The sequence below is a fragment of the Galleria mellonella genome, unplaced genomic scaffold (genome assembly GCF_026898425.1).
Source record: "Galleria mellonella isolate WM207_F2 unplaced genomic scaffold, CSIRO_AGI_GalMel_v1 utg606, whole genome shotgun sequence".
Taxonomy (NCBI): Eukaryota; Metazoa; Arthropoda; class Insecta; order Lepidoptera; family Pyralidae; genus Galleria; species Galleria mellonella.
Window position 1 is genome coordinate 214,665 of NW_026442126.1, and position 18,967 is coordinate 233,631.

At 33.6% G+C, this 18,967-nt stretch overlaps 2 protein-coding genes across 2 annotated transcripts; one reads left to right on the forward strand and one right to left on the reverse strand.

The window, feature by feature from the left end:
- Positions 1-514: 514 nt before the first annotated feature.
- Positions 515-1,731, reverse strand: LOC113522020 (alpha-ketoglutarate-dependent dioxygenase alkB homolog 6). Its single transcript, XM_026907723.3, has 2 exons — positions 1,479-1,731; positions 515-1,269 (listed from the first exon to the last, which is right to left on the reverse strand). The coding sequence occupies exons 1-2, from the start codon at positions 1,512-1,514 to the stop codon at positions 625-627; spliced, it is 681 nt and encodes a 226-aa protein (XP_026763524.1). The 5' UTR covers positions 1,515-1,731; the 3' UTR covers positions 515-624.
- A 684-nt stretch (positions 1,732-2,415) lies between these two features.
- On the forward strand, positions 2,416-8,979 carry LOC113521996 (ubiquitin domain-containing protein 2). The gene is made up of 4 exons (XM_026907711.3): positions 2,416-2,622; positions 2,701-2,981; positions 4,864-5,061; positions 6,474-8,979. The coding sequence occupies exons 1-4, from the start codon at positions 2,541-2,543 to the stop codon at positions 6,618-6,620; spliced, it is 708 nt and encodes a 235-aa protein (XP_026763512.1). The 5' UTR covers positions 2,416-2,540; the 3' UTR covers positions 6,621-8,979.
- Positions 8,980-18,967: the final 9,988 nt, after the last annotated feature.

Below are 18,967 nucleotides of genomic sequence, written 5' to 3' on the forward strand. Positions count from 1 at the left end.
AATGCATTATTTTAATTATAGAATGTATAATTTTAAATAGATTTTTATTAAAATTTATGGTTTTTTTTTATACAACTTAGAATGGCAAACAAGCTGACGGCCCACTTGATGGAAAGTGGTAACCGTCGCCTATAGACATGAGCAGTACCATGGACATAACAAAGTATACTGTTTCGCCCATGATACTCCCCATGCGTTGCCATTCCTGAGGACTCAGGTGTTATTCCTCTGTGCCCTGTAAATTCACGTCATATCCCACCCTTCAAATCAAAACACAGCCATGCAAACACAACTGCTTCTCGGTAAAAACACGAATGGGACAGAGGTACCCAAGCAATCGACTTTTGTACAGTCTCCCTCTTTTGATTATGTAAACTAAATAGAGGAAGATTATATTATATAAATTTCCATAGACACCTTAAAAATTAAGTATTCAAAACACAGAGAATGATAGTGTGGAATGAGTAGAATTATGTTTGTATAAATAGTAGTATATTTAATAAAAATGCAAAAATTCATTATTATATACAATTTTATTTAAAAGCAACAAACAAGTATCTTTGTATCAACAAACAGTTCTTAATCGACCTGTGGGTAGAAAAAATAAACAATACTATTAACATATCATCTTTTATTACCAATATTAATTTTAAAACTAGTCGTTCTAGGTACATGTCTTATGGTTAAAGATATTCTAGTCTTTCTAGGAACAGTTGATCCCTTCACATAGTCAGTTGAGCACATACTTAGATTAGCTATGGAATTGTCAAGTGTATCCTCTGTCAATTCCTCTATGCAATGTAAATAATAATTGAACAGTTTATCTTGAAGAATAAGCAAACTTCTAGGCTCTAAAAGTAATGAAAATGCTGGAGCCATTTGTATTTTGTCTGTATCGTCATTAGGCTCCAGAAACTTTAGAACAATATGTGAACCTACAGATATGGTGGTAATAGTGGGGTAGAACAACGAGCCATCCACATGTGGCATAATGCCTTGTCCTGGCAAATACTCATTCACTAAAACGTGATTAGGCCTTTTTCCACCCATTATGTCCAGTTTATGGATTCTTTCTAAGTAGTTATCAAGCCAGGACGGTATGGTCTCTGCAATCATGCCATTGCTGTGCGGTATGCCGCCCCAGTTCTGCAGCCGTCTATTTGAAAGTTGCGTCCACTTGGGTTTTGGCGCCGAATTTATGTTTGACAAAATTGAACTCTCCTCGTTCGGGGTAATGTACTCCGATATGTAGTAAGCGGTAGATGCCACCTAAAAATATTAGCCTTATCACAATATTGATCTTATCAGAGCTAGTTAGGTTCATTAAAGTTTTTACTCTATTCTCGAATATTTATACCTTAGTCTATAATTAAGATCTTAGATATGCGGCGATCTATAATTACCGCCTATTCAAAAGAGTTTTTACTGTAAAGGTGTAAATTTATAATATTAATAAAATACTGCAATATTATACTTACATTTTGAACTTCATACTTTTTGATATCAGAAGACATTTCTATAAAACATGTCAAGCATTATTATCGTTTAAGACTATGCTTTTAAAAATAGAAAGGTAAGATTATATAATGCCAATTAGATTTATCCACTGATACAATTAAAATCGGAAGCATTCATAAAATAGGAAAATAATGTAAATATTTATAAAATAAATTAAGACTATTATAAATTGTCAAATTTAACTGACACTGACGTACTATCTGACAATGACACACACACTCTAAAACAAGGAATAACGAAATATTTGACGACAACCATCACTGTTCACAGATTAGATTGTCTAAAGAACAAACTAGGTAGAATCTACTGTAATCTTCTATCTATAATCGCAAATTATTTTATAATTATAATTAAAATAATATTTTAATTGCGAAAAAATGTATAAGATAATAAGTAAATAATTCTTGATGTAAACCTACCTACCTACTTATAAAAAAATACAGACACTTATTTAAAACATTACTCTCCTTTGTATTCATAAAAACATCAAATTTCTCATAAACCTATTTAAGGTTGAACTGTTTGTTTCTTTCTTTTGTCAAAATAGTGAAATAGTCAAAATACATTTGTAGTCGATTTTAGTTTTTACGAATGAGTGATACATGTATGTATTTTAGATAGTATGTTTGATTTTTTTTTATATTTTTAGTCTGTGATTCTAGTTCTAGTTCCGTTTTGTTACTTCTCACTTTATTCATAGACATGTTTTTGAAGTAAATATTTTATTTTATTTCATCCTTTGTTTTCTTTTAAATTTAATCAATAGCTGTATTTTATAAGAATTTAGTGAATTTACATATTTTTATTCTTTTTATTAAAATTTGGTCTACATAAAGTAAATCATTGTAAACCTAATTATTGACATGTTCTAGTAACTAAAATCAATGCAACAATGTGCAATCACAAAACTTAACTCATATAGCTAAATCTTTTTTGACAGCCAACTATCTGGATATAATGTTATTTGTTAGATATTTTTTTGTAAATATTTGCTAGTCGAGCAATTGTATAATGTGATCACAATGGGCGGTTGCATTGGTATAACTAGGAGCAGAAGCGGTCCAATCGAAGAATCATCTGGGACGGTGTCGCGTCCTAATTCCGGTACGTGAACATTCCCTCTCGCTTGTCGCCGTGGAGACCACTGTGCGTGGTGTTTAACTAACTTTTCGTTTATTGCAGGCGGGCTGAGGAAGAATCAGTCGCTGTGTCATGAAACAATAAGATGGAAATCTGACGTGCCACTTACTGAAGGACAGTTGAGGAGTAAACGAGATGAGTTCTGGGACACTGCCCCAGCCTTCGAGGGCCGCAAGGAGATCTGGGATGCTCTGCGAGCGGCAGCGGTGGCAGCTGAAGCGATGGACTTTCAACTGGCACAAGCCATTCTGGATGGAGCTAGTGTTTCTGTACCTAATGGATATCTCACTGAATGCTATGACGAATGGGGAACTAGATATCAGGTAATCCTTATGTTCATACGTTATTGTGAATGTCTGCTCAATTTGACTAGAGTACATAATCTGCTGATTGTATATAGACATTATTATAATGAGAAAGTGTACCATCTCAGGCTTCCTAATTACAGATGTTACAAAAACTCTTTCATCGGATCTTGTTATCTGTTTTGATTGTAACTTATATTTTTTAATATTAAAGTGAAGTCTTTAAATGATAACATTTTACATTTGTATTATAGTAAATATTACTTTATTTATTTTTTATAAATGAAGTGATAATATATCATTAAAAATTGAAAATTATATTTTAATATTTATTTTGTAATGAAAAATATCTGGCTGATTGTCATGTTTTATAATAATTAGAGATTAGCATTTCTTACAACTTTGTTTTTTTTACTTCAATCATGTAAGCACATGTGGATAGGTCTAGAGAACATTTGTATCACACACTTTCTCTTTGATTAACATATAGTTTAGCTTTTATTAAAAGAATCTGTTGCATAAACACTAGAAAAAGTCATGCTTGTAATATTCATTAAGACTTTTAGATATTTATGTCTTTGTGTGTAGCTGAACAGTTATTAAGTTTTTTTCTGTAACTCATCTTCACACTGTATAGAATAAGATTGAAATTGGATCAGTCATGTTTGAGCCTGTCTGAGTACTATGACTATCTAGAGTGTCTTGCACTTTTATGCACTTCATGTCTATAATTTTTTTTATACAACTTAGAATGGCAAACAAGTTGACAGTCCACCTGATGGAAAGTGGTAACTGTCGCCTATAGACATGAGCAGTACCATGGACATAACAGAGTATACTGTTTTGCCCATGATACCCCCATGCGTTGCCATTCCTGAGGACTCAGGTGTTATTCCTCTGTACCCAGTAAATTCATGCCATATCCCACCCTTCAAACCTAAACACATCCATGCAAACACAACTGCTTCACGGTTGAAACACAAATGGGACAGAACAGGTCATTTAATATTCTAATTAATATACATATTTACATAACTGTTTTCCTTATTTGTAGAACTATACAGCATCACTTACATGTGTAGTTTATTTCATTTAATACATATTTCGATAATATTTGAAATATTAGGAAAATTTCAGTTACAACAAAATACAATTAAGACAGACCAGTGAAATATAAATATGTCATTAGCACCCTGATAAGGTATTGCACAATTATACAGTGTTGTCCAAAGTTGGTATGTGAACAGGAAGCACTGACAAATTGACCGTGATAACACTTACTTGTTAACTGGTCCCTAAATTGTACTACAATATGACCATTGACATGGTTTAGTTGAATAGATTATTGGTAGGAGGATATTAGGAGAAATCCTTACAATTTCATGAAATTTCTTATATAATTTAGGTTGTTTAATCAATTCACAGAATACAGTGTGTCTTAAAGTTCTAAAATATTAAGCCTGCATACATACATGTATTTGGGGTTATAAAGGTATGAATATGAATGCATATGATCAATGGTTGTACATAACTTTTTAATAATTTAATAAACAGTAATATAATTCATTTAAAAAAGCAGAAGATTTTAAATTTATTTAATTTCCTATTGATATAATTTACGTTCACAACAGTTCCATTTGAAATTAGTTTCATTAGTTTGACTTTACAAAAATATTACATGATGTCTGTTTGTTTAAATATAGCTTAATTTTTTCATTAAGGCAGCCATGTTTTGTTGAATTAATTTCTAATTTAAAGACAAATAAAAACATTCCCTCAATTAATATTTTGTTCTCTAATAGCAACAAATCTTTTTTGTTTATGTTTTCATTAACATCTACTGAAGCAGACTATAACTTTGTGTTTATTATGTAACATAATTTGCTTTCTTGTGTCAAAGGTACCAATATACTGCCTGTCGCCACCTATAAACATGGTGAAGGAGGCGAGCGGGCGCGACTCGCCGGCCGAGTGGTCGGAGCCGGTGGAGGGCGGCGCCGAGCTCACGCTGCGGCTGCGCCTCTCCAGCACCTGCAAGGACGTCGACCTGGCCGTCTACTCGCGCCACACCATAGCGCAGTGCAAGAACAAGTTGCATGTCAGTATATCACACTATATGCTCATGTGATCCTAGTATGGAATAGGCCACTCCTTTCCTGTGTGTCGTAAGAGGTGACTAAAGCAATATAATGGTATAGGCAGCAGTGTCCCTCTTTAAAACATCTCTAAAAGCCTAACTGCAGTTGCCAGGGGGGAAAGGGATTGTTAGTAATGAAGACTGAGAATCCCATTGCTAGCAATATACCCAACCAGGCCGACCTCCTCGCGGTTCTCCCTGGAAACTATCGTGGTTAATTTCTGATGAATTCATCATGATGGGCTAACTGGCCTGTTTTCATTCTCATCTATCACCCTTCACTGGTGCTCCGCCAGCGTATCCCGTTAGTGCAGGCGGAGTTACCATACCATTTACACCCATCAGAAAAAAACTGCAGTTGCCAACCTGCATGCCAAGTGTGGCAACTACTAGTAAAACCTCTCAAGGAGTCTTGTGTTAAGCAGTGGACAGTTAACATCTGAAATGATGATGATACCACGTTTATCTGGCAGCTTATTATGAGCTTTTAAAATCTGACAATGTGATAGATTAAATTGGGGACTGTGAATTGGCTATAAAACAAACAGTCCAGCTTGTAAACCTAAAGCCCATTATTTACATTATAATGTTTTTAATTTTAAATGTATAACACTTCTATACTCCTATATTGTTTTCCTTGTGTTCACTAATCATTAAATATGCTTTGATAGTGGTATACAACTGCTTGATGGTATGTGGCCTTCACTAATAATAAATATTGATTCTATAATAATATACATTGGATATCTTCATATAACGAGATACATAGTGCAATAATACCATTACAGTGTTTTGTTTCCTTTACAATATCCAAAACCAGAGGGAGACTTTGTACAAAAGTCGATTGCTTGGGTACCTCTGTCCCATTCGCGTTTCAAACGTGAAGCAGTTGTGTTTGCATGACTGCGTTTCGGTTTGAAGGGTGGGATATGGCGTGAATTTACAGGGTACAGAGGAATAATACCTGAGTCCTCAGAAATGGCAACGCATGGGGAGTATCATGGGCGAAACAGTATACGCTGTTATGTCCATGGTACTGCTTATGTACTATAGGCGACGGTTACCACTTTCCATCAGGTGGGCCGTCAGCTTGTTTGCCATTCTAAGTTGTATAAAAAAAAAATATCTCATTATTGTTCTCTATGTATTATAACACTAATTGGTTGCCTTGTATTTGCGTAGTCCATGGAGATGGGGCGCTGGTGACTTGTGACACAGGTTCTTCAAAACCTGCAAGCACCAGTCTCTCACAAAATTGGTCTTACATATCTAATTGTACCTCAAGATGTCACCTTATACTTTTGTGAAGAGAAAATAAACCATTCATTAATTCATATAACTTTTTTAAACAAATATGCGATAAAATATTGCAGGCGCAAGAGAACATAGAGCCATGGCGGCAGCGCTGGTTCTACAGCGGGAAGCTGCTCGGCGACCGGCTGCTGGTGGAGGAGGCGAGGATCACGCCCGGCTACGTGGTGCAGGTGATCGTCAGCACCGACCCGCAGCCGCCCAGCTAGTCACCCTCGCACCACACGGCCGCGTACACCACACGACCACACACACTAAGTAGACGTCTTTGTGTACATTTGAGTCTGTTGCGACCAAGTCTAACATTGCAATAACCAATACAACCAATCAACCAATCATTTATTTAATCAATAAACTTGATACAGTTGGGCGTATATTAAACAAACAAAATTAATTGCCGAAAATATTGTCTTATTGGGATAAACTTATTATTTATTAACAATATGAGAATCTGTAATCATTGTGTGTGTAATGATTAGCTCAAAGTGTACAATTTCTGGTTTATGATGTATATATATTAAAAATTTATAGTGATTAAAGCGAATAACTTATTCATTGCTCACAAATTAAAATAATTAGGTCATGCTGTGTGATTACTGATCAATTGTCTACATGCAGTGATTGGTTCACGGCCTGCAATGATTGGTTCATAGACTGCAATGATTGGTTCATGGCCTGCAATGATTAGTTCATGGCCTGCAATGATAGGTTCATAGCCTGCAATGATTGATTCGTTGCCTGCAATAATATTGCTATTTGGTTAATTGATTTACAAGATTTTGTCGCTGCAGATACGGCCACGGCTTTTATTTATAACTGTCAACTAAGTGTTTTGTTTCAATGAAAATGAAGTACTCGGTACTTTCATTTAATTAAAGTTACTTTTGCTGGATGAAATGATGAGGCTGACATGTTCAAGTGTTAATATCAAACGTAGAAAGAATTGTCCAATTACGTTAACGCAATTCTATTGATAAACAAGGGATTCGTTAATTAACAATATTGGTAATGTTTAAAATGGACAAGTCATTAAATATTCTAATAGTTTAATTATTTAATTAATATGTTTACATAAGTAATACTCATCTCTCACTGAATAACAAAAGTGTAATTATTGTGAATGATGGTCAGTTGCAAGTTGTACAAATACATAACTCGTTTTAAATATATTTTATTGTTTAAAGTGATAATGAAATAATTTTAGTTTTGAAACGACTGTCGTAGAGAAATAGTATACAATGCATGAAAATATATAATAGAATATTACGTTTATGTCAAATCGAATATGGTGTAAGTATAAAAAGACTGTAAATAGTATATGACAGAGACGTCTACATATACAGCTCTGGAACAACATAATCCATGAAATGATATTATATTCTAAAAATATATAAATTTTAACTGTATAATGAACAAGCTGAACGTAAATGTAAGGGTTGTATAACAATTTTACAGTAAACACTAGTATTATAAATATGTATAAATAATTAATATTCACGGTTATCATAAAAATATAAAATGTATTTGTTTGTTTGTTTGAAATTGCTTTATGTCATTTCGTAAGTTAGGTTTTTTTTTTTTGATGGGTGAAAATGGTATGGTAACCCCGCCTGCGCTAACGGGATACGCCGGCGGAGCACCAGTGAAGGGTGACAGATGAGAATGAAAACAGGCTAGTTAGCCCATTATGATGAATTTATCAGGAATTAACCATGATAGTTTCCAGGGGGAACCGCGAGGTTGACCTGGTTGGGTATATTGCTAGCAATGGGATTCTCAGTCTCCATTACTAACAATCCCTTTCCCCCTCGTAAGTTAGGTAGGGAGCTTATAATAGTTGATTTGTATCATCCATTTTATATAATCAAATTGAATTGGTCTCGTCCTGTGGATCTTATATAAATGGGCTGCATACTACTGCAGTTAGCCGGGTTATATGAAATGAATGTTTCACGTCACGCCCTACTGGCTAGGCAGACTGGAACGAGTTTCAAAGGCCTCTAAATCTTAGTTCTTGTAAGTATATATTCACTTAAAATGGCTACTTTAAACTAATCACGATGAAATTGTCTGTGTAGATTTAAAGCTATTTCAAACAAACAACTATATAGATATGTTATTTTTATATATTAGTATAATTAATTATTACATTTGGCTAACATTGTTTCGGTTTAGTGTTGTATTTATGTTAAATTTTCAATCGATTTCAAATTTGATTGAAGTATGAGTCACTTCAATCAAATTTGAAATTGTGGGCTGTATCGGTCAGTTTGATTACTTTATTTAACTATGCGTTGTATTTGTTGGCAAATATCGATTTCTTTGTAGTGTAGTAACGAAAATATATATGTGAAGGAAGCCCCAATATATATATATATATATATATATATATATGTATAGTGTAAAATATATATGGAGCAATGACTGCGAGATAGTTAAATTATTCAACTACTAATAACGTTAACTGGCGTAGTACCACTTATCAGCGTCTGTGTACGTGTGTCAAGTAAATGGATGTTATAGTGTGAGAGCTAGCGGTCAGATTGAACAGTGTCTGTATTATAAAATGAACCAAATAATTATGAATCGGTTCCACTAGTGGACTTGTCATGTAATCGGAGTTAGGAAAAGAAAGTAAATTTGTTTGTTATGAATTTTCACATTATGCATAAAGGTATTTTTGATTGACTATTTTCCCACCATAAAAAAAAATACTAGTAAACTGCCTCGAAATTTATCGCCGTTATTCAAGGATAAGGATGAAGGAAGAATGATAATTTTGAAGCATAGAATTCATTTTCAATCAATCAAAATAATTTATTTCTACAGTGCATTCTTTGTCGCTTATTTATATCAATTTTTTTTTTTATATTTTTTTTATTATTTTCTACCATTTAGTTGAGTAAGCCCATTTAACCGAGAAGTATTGGCAAGAAATATTGACTGTTTTTCTTTTAAAATAAATACCATATTTTTTTTAATAAAAATTTAAAAAAATATGGTATTGTAAAAGTATATTTTATGTTTAACATATTGAATTGTACATAATATAATCACTAGAAGCTATTGATTGTCAATTTATTGGGTACAATTTTCAAATATTTTAATTCTCGCCATGAAGTGACCGCTAGCCCTTATGCTATAAGTTATTAACTGCGCCCATGACTTGATAAACGTCATAATGTCACCGAGCTGTTGTTTTGTACACGATTATGCAAAATGCGGTCATTGTCGGCCATTAAACGATTAAATTGGATGAAAATTTAATTTCGACATGACTTTTTGCATAATAAGTGAATTAACATTGGCTCTACCCCCTAGACAAATACATTTCTGTTAATGATATTGTAAAAATATTGAAATTGTATGGACTCCTTTGTGATACTTGATTGTAATAATTGTAAAGTATTGCAGCGGATGGGTGCCTTTTAATTTGTCGTAACCCGATACGGCACGATATCGTCACGATATAATAGAGGAGTAAAGAGTATACGATTGTATAGCGGTACTTTAGTTTTCATTCTCGATACTGAAAAATTGTTTTAATACGATTGCTTACCCCTTTCAGACCTGAACGATACGGGCGTGAGTTGTAACTTTAAAAAATTCAAAAACCGCGCACAATTCGTTTTTACACACGAAGCTGAAATAACATGATAGTGAGATTCTAAACCAGCCAATAAGAAATCGTTTTAGCGGTTAGGTGGTGCAGTAGTGTCGTGCGTGCCGGCAAGATGGCTTGGCTCCAAAACACGAAAATATATTTAATCTGAAAGAAAAAAAATCTTGGGTCTGAAAGGGATATATTTAATTTTCCTATCGCAGCGGCGACGAAATCGTGCCGTGACGTGCTACGATAAATTACAATAAGCAGCCATATAAAACTTCGTGTAGGGGGTCTGTGTATATTATATGTACAATATAAACAGTATGTATGTAGTACTAGAGCGATTAAGGTTGGTTTAACCTCAATATATATATATATATATATATATATATATATATATATATATATATATATATATCCAGCCCGTAGCTGATACAAAGAGATTATCCGGTGCGCGAGCGCCGCCACCGGACCGCTCCTGTGCGTACACAGCGACTGCCATGTATTGTGATGTTGTGAGAAATTTTCTTTATACTTACTAATTATTATATATTTATATTGTTTACTTTGAATATTTTAAACGATCGCTAGATATTAATTTTACATGGGAAATGTACGCGACGCAGGATACGTCACGTTATGCTTTAATGTTGGTAATACTGGTAGCGTTCGTCGCGCGGTGTTGCCAGTACCCCAACATCTTCGGCGTGCAATGTTGCCAGTGCGTGCATCGTTCGACGTCCAATTTAGCCAGTATTAGCGGCTTCAAAATACAATGCTGACGGTACCTATGATTGTTCAGTGTCCTTGTTGGCATTCTTTGTGTGTGGGGTCCGGCGTTCTTAGCTAATACTCGTTACGTTCGACGTCCAATGTTGACAGTACTTGCGACGCGTGACATGCAGTGTTGCGACACGGCAGCAAGAGGGGGGATGCGTGTCAACGAATTCTGTAGCTTGTACTAACTAGCGTTAGATTGCACACGAGTTGAAATGAGTAACATTATAGTGTTGTTAAGCTTAGGCGATATATTCGTATATATTATAACTTAAGTTTCGGTTAAAATTATGTTTATAGTGTTATCACCTCCAGGGGCATACTTAAACGGCCATCCCTGGAGCGAACCTGGTACAGTTACATTCGTTCTCAAAATTGTTACGAGTCTGCACAAATCGACAGCGCGCTCACTGTCAATTTGTCGTATTTTTTTTTTTTTTAATAAAATATCGATTTGTTTCAAAATTGGCAAGTTTTAGCGAACTACCCACATAACAAAGCAAAAAATACCAATATATAAGAAAAACAAGTTTTTTTTTTAATCTGGGTCATAAAGTCGTCTATATTTTTGGCCAGATAGTTCATTAAAACTTTTTGTTAATTTTGAGTTAAATCGATTTTTTATTTGGAGTGTATCTTTGATTTTTGAATTTTTTGAGCGTACGTATATATTAGAACTGCGTATGCGTACTAATTAGTAGTTGGCGTATGCTTGGTCGAGATCATTGTGCGATCCGGCTCACTAGTGATCATTTTGAGAAGCATGCAAGTGTTCCGGGCCGGAATTACGTCGTTGTAAATCGATAAGTTGTACTGTTAGGCTTTAAGAGTTTTTATTGGAATGTAGCCAGTGAGATGTGCGTGTCACACGAGATTGTCTGCCGTTTGTCTGTAGGTCACCGGTTTTGCAGTGTTCGTTCGTTTGTATCGGTCGCCTCGTTTACTTTAGTAGTCTCATCGTCGATGTACAATTCCAAGTGATCACAGGCTGATAGTACCGCCCATTTTTTAGTTATATTTTTGATTTATAATAAATATTATATGCTTATATACGCACATAAGTACTCCATTCTAAATATATATATATATATACTAACTAATATATATATAACTAAGTATCGCATCTTAATATCGAAGCAATAATCTATATATATATATATATATATATATATATATATATATATATATATATATATATATATATATATATATATATATATATATATATATATATAGATTATTACTTCGATATTAAGATGCGATACTTAGTTGAAATAGATATCGTTTCAATACCACCAGATTATAATGTTTCCCATGTCATAACAGTGCAAGGTTAACCAGCTCTAAATGGTTTAACTATCGGCTCGAGGTCAGAGGTCATTGTTTAACTATATATTCAATTTTCTTATTTCTTTCCAACTATCTTTTCATGGGATGAGCTGCATTGAGCACATTTTTTTTAATTTAAAGCGTTCAGAGTAATAATAAGTGCGTATACCATGACACTGACCAAAATCTGTTTTTTTTTTTAATATGTATCAATATTTTGTCTATTTTATAATAAATTTCCCAAAAAATAAATTTGTGATAAACGTTTTACGTACATCCATACAGTTGCCATATTTTTATGACAAAATAATAGAATTCCCAGTTGATTGTAATATATCTATTGTATCGAACACCTAATACGTTTATTTACAATACACTTAAACAACCATCTAATCCGTTAGATTTCAGAAAATGTGTCGCCTAGGCGATATTTTACCTTTGTTACCTTCATCAGCACATGTATTATACAGGGTTTAAGAGAATTCACTGCAATTCTTTCACGGTAGAGAGAAATGGAGTTATTGTTGAGTGAGAAGAGATACTGTATACAGATCTGTTTACAAGCTTAAATTATTGTCATTTCATTAAAATTGTTATCTGTTAAGAGATTTATAAGTCGATCTTTTTTAATAGATAGATAGATAATTTATTTACATTACTTACAGCACACAAATTACAATAAAAAAACATACACATAATACACAGTAAAAGAGACAAAAGAATAAAAATAAAAAAGCACAAATAAAAAAAAAACTAACAATCTCCTTTCTTACCCTTCCTTCATGCGTGTGCCATAGTAACACAAAATTCAGTCTATTGAACACGTTTATTTTATGTAGTTCTGTTAAGCAATATGACGAATAAAATAAATAAATAAATATACGGTCAAATCACACAGATTGAGCTAGCCCCAAAGTAAGTTCGAGACTTGTGTTATGGGATACTAACTCAACGGTACTATATTTATAATAGATACATATATAGATAAACATCCAAGACCCAGGCCAATCAGGAAAAGATCGTTTTTCCATCATGACCTGGCCGGGGATCGAACCCGGGGCCTCCACGTCGCAGGCAGGCGTGTTGACCGCTGCGCCACGGAGGACGACATTGGAGAGTTGCAGTTATTTCCCTTTAAAGTCTGTATAATTGAAAATAAAATAAACAGAAATATGTAATGAAATTGTATGTTACATCATGTACATACAATTCGGTATATGGTGTTTATTTATCAAAATGCATAGTGATGTTGTATGAATAATGCTTAATTCTACGTTTGTCGACGCAGGCGCGTTTGCCATCAATGATTTATTGCATATATTTTTTTTTTATTGTTATATATTTCCGTTTCTACCACCATGAAATATGTTTACCTTGACAGTGGCATGTAGATTAAATTGTAATAAGTGATAGTAATTGAAATATCGTATTAATGATTAGGTTAATTATATTTATTTATTTTTAGTTTTACGGGAAGAGGCTTGCACACAAGTTCCATAGATAGTTACTTTTTTTTTTCTAATTATTTTTATTAAATCAAAATTATGCAGAGTCACAAACGTTCGCGACAAGCGTTAGCGATTTACAAGTGAAGGGTTGTATCTAAATATGCATCTATAATATTAAAATATATACTGTCCATACCAGAGGGAGATTTTGTACAAAAGTCGTTTGCTTGGGTACCTCTGTCTCATTCGTGTTTCAACCGTGAAGCAGTTGTATTTGCATGGCTGTGTTTCGGTTTGAAGGGTGGGATATGGCGTGAATTTACTGGGTACAGAGGAATAACACCTGAGTCCTCAGGGATGGCAACGCATGGGGGGTATCATGGGCGAAACAGTATACTCTGTTATGTCCATGGTACTGCTCATGTCTATAGGCGACGGTTACCACTTTCCATCAGGTGGGCCGTCAGCTTGTTTGCCATTCTAAGTTGTATAAAAAAAATTACCTACATAGTATTTATTAGACGAATTCTCTCGCTCGACTATCATTCTGTTGCATTTTGGATAACTTTGTTTTATAATTGACACAAAAAGAAAAAAAAAGAAAATTCAGAACGGTCATCGATATCGGTTTAAGTGTTGTAATTTTTTTTATACAACTTAGAATGGCAAACAAGCTGACGGCCCACCTGATGGAAAGTGGTTACCGTCGCCTATAGACATGAGCAGTACCGTGTACATAACGGAGTATACTGTTTCGCCCATGATACCCTGCATGCGTTGTCACGTGATTCCTTCATAGTGTTTGTACACTCCCCCGGCCTTGAACATACCCTAATTGCTAACCAGACCTGTCGCGAACTGTTTGTTTTATGGGTATGGAACCTAGTAGATTATTTATTGGTCGTATTATAAGAACCTTTAAATACGTACATTTACTTAAATTATACACAGTAATATTATATTTACTTCTTTTTTTTTTGTGTATTATTCAAAATGCCTATTTTATATAGAATAGGTGTCTTATATGAAATTCGGTTGTCTTTTACGTTATTAAACTATTTACAGTTAAGTTGCTTATTGATAATTTTATGATGAAACGTTAATTTTTATTAGGCATCCGATAGAAATTAGATACTTCAAGTGTTTTATGTTAACTGCTTGTAATGGGTTTACGCTTGTATGTGAAATGGACTCCATTTGTACCATATGCTAATATGTAACTATGAAATACTCTTTATATTAACTAAAAATCTTACAAATATAGCTTTTAAAGTTTATAAAAATGGTCTATAGGTTACGTTTATCGTTTTCCATCAGGCGGGCCGTCAGTTCGTCAATTTAAATTGCATAAAAGTGTTTAATATCGGAATTTACTGGGTACAGAGGAATAACACCTGAGTCCTCAGGAATGGCAACGCATGGGGGGTATCATGGGCGAAACAGTACACTCTGTTATGTCCATGGTACTGCTCATGTCTATAGGCGACGGTTACCACTTTCCATCAGGTGGGCCGTCAGCTTGTTGGCCATTCTAAGTTGTATAAAAGAAAAAAAAAATTCGGAACAAGATTTGATCGCGTACAGATGGTAGAGTTTGCTTACCGATACGTAGTGTTTACCCATTTTACAATATATTTTTCGAAGCTAGCAACATTACGGTGATAAAGCATTGCATGTAGAAGGTACACTCCCTAATAATTGTTCCGTATTCCCAGTAAAGTTTATCCTAACAAGCTAACCGGCCATTCCATGCGAGCGACCCATTATAACAGTAACGGCGAGTCCAGGCCAACTCCGCTGCCTGTTTCAAAAAACCAGAGGGCCTACCATGAAGTATTTTCCGAAATTTCGGGGACGAACGAAACAGAAATTTGATGTTAAAATTACATAATACATGCCGTTTAAAATGATTAAAAAGGTTAAAATATCGTTCCTTTGGACTAATTTAGAATAGGATTTATGACGAACGAAATGTTAAACTTCATTTACTGGGTCTATTTTAATACGAACAAAAACACGAAATTGAGTCCGAAATTTCGGAATTTCATTTCATGGTAGACCAGCAGATCTCAAAATTCGTACTGAACAAACTCGTGGACATATCTTAAAATATTTATACAACTTTCAAACATTGATCTAAATATTATTATACATTTATTAGCTAAAGTTTTCACATTAAGGAATTATTATTGTATGGTGCTAAGATGTATATTTTAATTTTTTTTTAATTTCCCTATACGGGTGATGTTCGCTTAAGAGCATAGACAATGTTACGGAATTGGAAACAAATTGGTAGCGCTACTGCTGAATTAGATAACTTGATTTAAATCTAAATAAGAATGCAGTATTTTTTTTAATATCTAATATAAATATATATAAAAAAAATCATATCGGTCTAACAAATGTTGTCCTAAGATGTAACATTATCTATGGTTTACCATAACCGCCCGATGTACCACGCTCACTTTTTTTTTTCACAATAATTGTTGTGACTAACACATACGGGTAATATCCAAATTGTCTTACTTTAAGAGTTAAAAATATTATCTATTGTTAAACTCACACTATGTCTTTGTTACTGGCAACACTCTCTCACTACAATCCGCGCACTAGGGTCTTAACTTTAATAAGTTCTTATTATGTACTAAATAAGGTTATTATAAAGTCGAATTAGCATCATGTTACTTGTATAGTTTGTCCCTAAGTCGTCTAAAAATGGCTATGCAGTACTTATACTTTAAACGAAGCATATCAAAAGGAAACTTATAGTATTTATCAAACAGGAGGATTCATAGAAAACTGCGACGGAATATGGATTCCTATTTTCCACCTTTGTCGTTTGGAAAAATAAAGATTTATAAATGTAAACTATCACAGAGAATTACAATTTGGTATCTTCATTTATTTGGCAGTTGTTTATTTATGTTCCAAAAATTTATCAGTGTATTGTTTAATTATTTTGTAGTAAAAAAGGCATAGACTATAGATGGGCTGTAAGCTTGTTTGGCACATGTATAAAAAAATTACGACTTCATTTTATATTCCAAATGATTCTTATTGTATTAAGACAAATATATTCCTACGATGTCCATGTTGTCATTAAAATACTTAAGTTTTCCACGAACACTAATGGTACTTACACATTTTCACAACTGGTAACACAGCAAGGCACGCCCATTTAATAATTGCATTCAAAATGGCTACCGCTAGGACAAGAGTGTGAGTTTTGAGGAAGCCCAGATTCTGACTTGAGAATTGTATGCTCAAATAGGTATTTACTTATAAATGTCGTAACTTATTGCACTGTAACAGACTAGATGGCGCTGTCAATATGTATTATTTTCGTTCAGCGTTCCATTTTTAAATTTTTACTTTTAAAATGCATTAAAAAGTACAGGTTACTTTTTCAATTGTCTTTTGTAGAGTATGTAATTTTGAATTAGTTTGATTAATTTGTACACAAACAAAACTGCGTTTTATTATTTGTAATAAAATTTTAAGTAATGCAAAATCTTTAAAGTTTTATATCATTTTTCTTTTCATTAGTATAGTTCAAACGATGGCCATATTTTCAATTCTGAATGTTACCTTACAACACCTAATTATTACTAAAGTATAATAATTTCTATTCAATCTTAGTATCAAATTTTGAAAAAAAAAAGCTAGTAAATGTTATCCGTTGGCCATACAATTCAATTTATAAGGTATAAATATGTCCATTATGTATTTTAAAGTTATTTGTAATCAAGATATAAAATGTATCCGATTGTAGACAATAAAATTACAAATTAAATACGTGGTTCAGTGTACACGAATAAGGCGTATCGACCATCGCGAGCTTTAATTTTGCATCATACTGAAACCATTCTCAATTCAGAAACCGGAAAACTGTAACCATTACACTGTTTGGATCATGCCTGTATTGTTATAACTGTAGATAGATAGGTAATTGTAATAAAATAACAAATTGCTGAGTGTACTCTCATAAGACTAACTTACCCATGTTGTATATTTTGAATATTAGGGCCTACACACGAGTCCGTCGTGTCGAGACTCGCAGAATCTCAATACAGCGCTCGATTATTTGTGAGTTTGTCGAATGGTAACATTTTATTTATATATAACATCATATTGTCTATGTATACATTAATAATTAATGAAAAAAGCATATGGCGTAAATAATATGTCTCTATCGAAGCATGTCTAACAATACAATAGAGGTCTCTATATATGTATATGGGGGAAATTTATGAATTTACTATGTTTCTTGTTTCCAATTATTGTGTCGACGTTATCTGGAAGTCTAGAAGGTGTACGGCGGCATGCGTCACATTGTCGCATTGTCGCTTCGTACTGAAGGCTGCAGCTCTCAAACGGAAAACTCAATTGTCGGAATCCGATAAACATAGTAAATTTATAATATATATATATATATATATATATATAATTCCTGTCACGGTGTTTGTTACCAAACTCCTCCAAAACGGCTTTACCGATTTTTATGAAATTTTGTGTGCATATATATATAATTTACTGTTTATCGTTTATATAGCATAGACAATGTTTAGATATAAATATATTGTTTGCGCCGTGTGTATCAAGACTTAATGTAGACATTATTCGATTAATTTTAAAGAGCTTTATAACTTTGAAGTGTATTCAACGTGTGTAATGTTTCTTTCGAATAAAACATACTGATATAGTGATATGCTAGAATTAATTTGTTACAAATTCGTGCCCTTTTTGGCAACCCTACATGTAAGGAGGGTCAGCATGAATGTCAACAAATTAATTGAGTAGCGACACTACTCGTATGTTCTGGGGGCACACAGGCCGCGTCACGTCTCGACTTGTAGGCTAGATTGTCAGGTTTTGTATATAAACAACAGTTTTTCAGTGTGTAAGCAATATTAGCATTTTAAATTTTCAAATAAAATCACTTTGTGAATAATATTTTTTTTTCTTATTTTACTTTTTCCCTCTTTTTTTTCGATGTTCGAAGAGTGAATAATCATAAAAGTCTTCGAATAGCAATTTTGTATAAGTAAACATAGTATAGAGAGACTCCTTACAAGTGTACCAATCCAGATGTGTTTTGGAGACATGTTGTTACTACTACTAGTGTGGGTGTCGCCCTCTGGTGTCAATTGGTTCTAGGCCTCGTTTGTTCTATACGGAGAACTAAGATCCCAGAAGAGCTAAGAATACTCGATCGTCGTATATATGGAGTCCTGTAACGCGATTTACCAAATGATGGCTCTGTCTACATGATTGTAATTTTCAGAATTAATTTATTCACTTTACTCATCCTGCCAGTCAGACGTAAACCGCGCTCATGAACAAGGGCTCCTATTGAGTTCGAAACTAGTCGGACGTCCCAGAATTTGAAATGTGT

Excerpts from the sequence above, each read along its gene's own strand:
- LOC113522020 (XM_026907723.3), bottom strand. The coding sequence starts at position 1,514 with ATGTCTTCTGATATCAAAAAGTATGAAGTTCAAAAT. Across the intron at positions 1,270-1,478 it reads AAAAGTATGAAGTTCAAAAT|GTGGCATCTACCGCTTACTA; the intron begins GTAAGTATAATA and ends TAATATTTTTAG.
- LOC113521996 (XM_026907711.3), top strand. The coding sequence starts at position 2,541 with ATGGGCGGTTGCATTGGTATAACTAGGAGCAGAAGCGGTCCAATCGAA. Across the intron at positions 2,623-2,700 it reads GGTGTCGCGTCCTAATTCCG|GCGGGCTGAGGAAGAATCAG; the intron begins GTACGTGAACAT and ends CGTTTATTGCAG. Across the intron at positions 5,062-6,473 it reads AGTGCAAGAACAAGTTGCAT|GCGCAAGAGAACATAGAGCC; the intron begins GTCAGTATATCA and ends AAAATATTGCAG.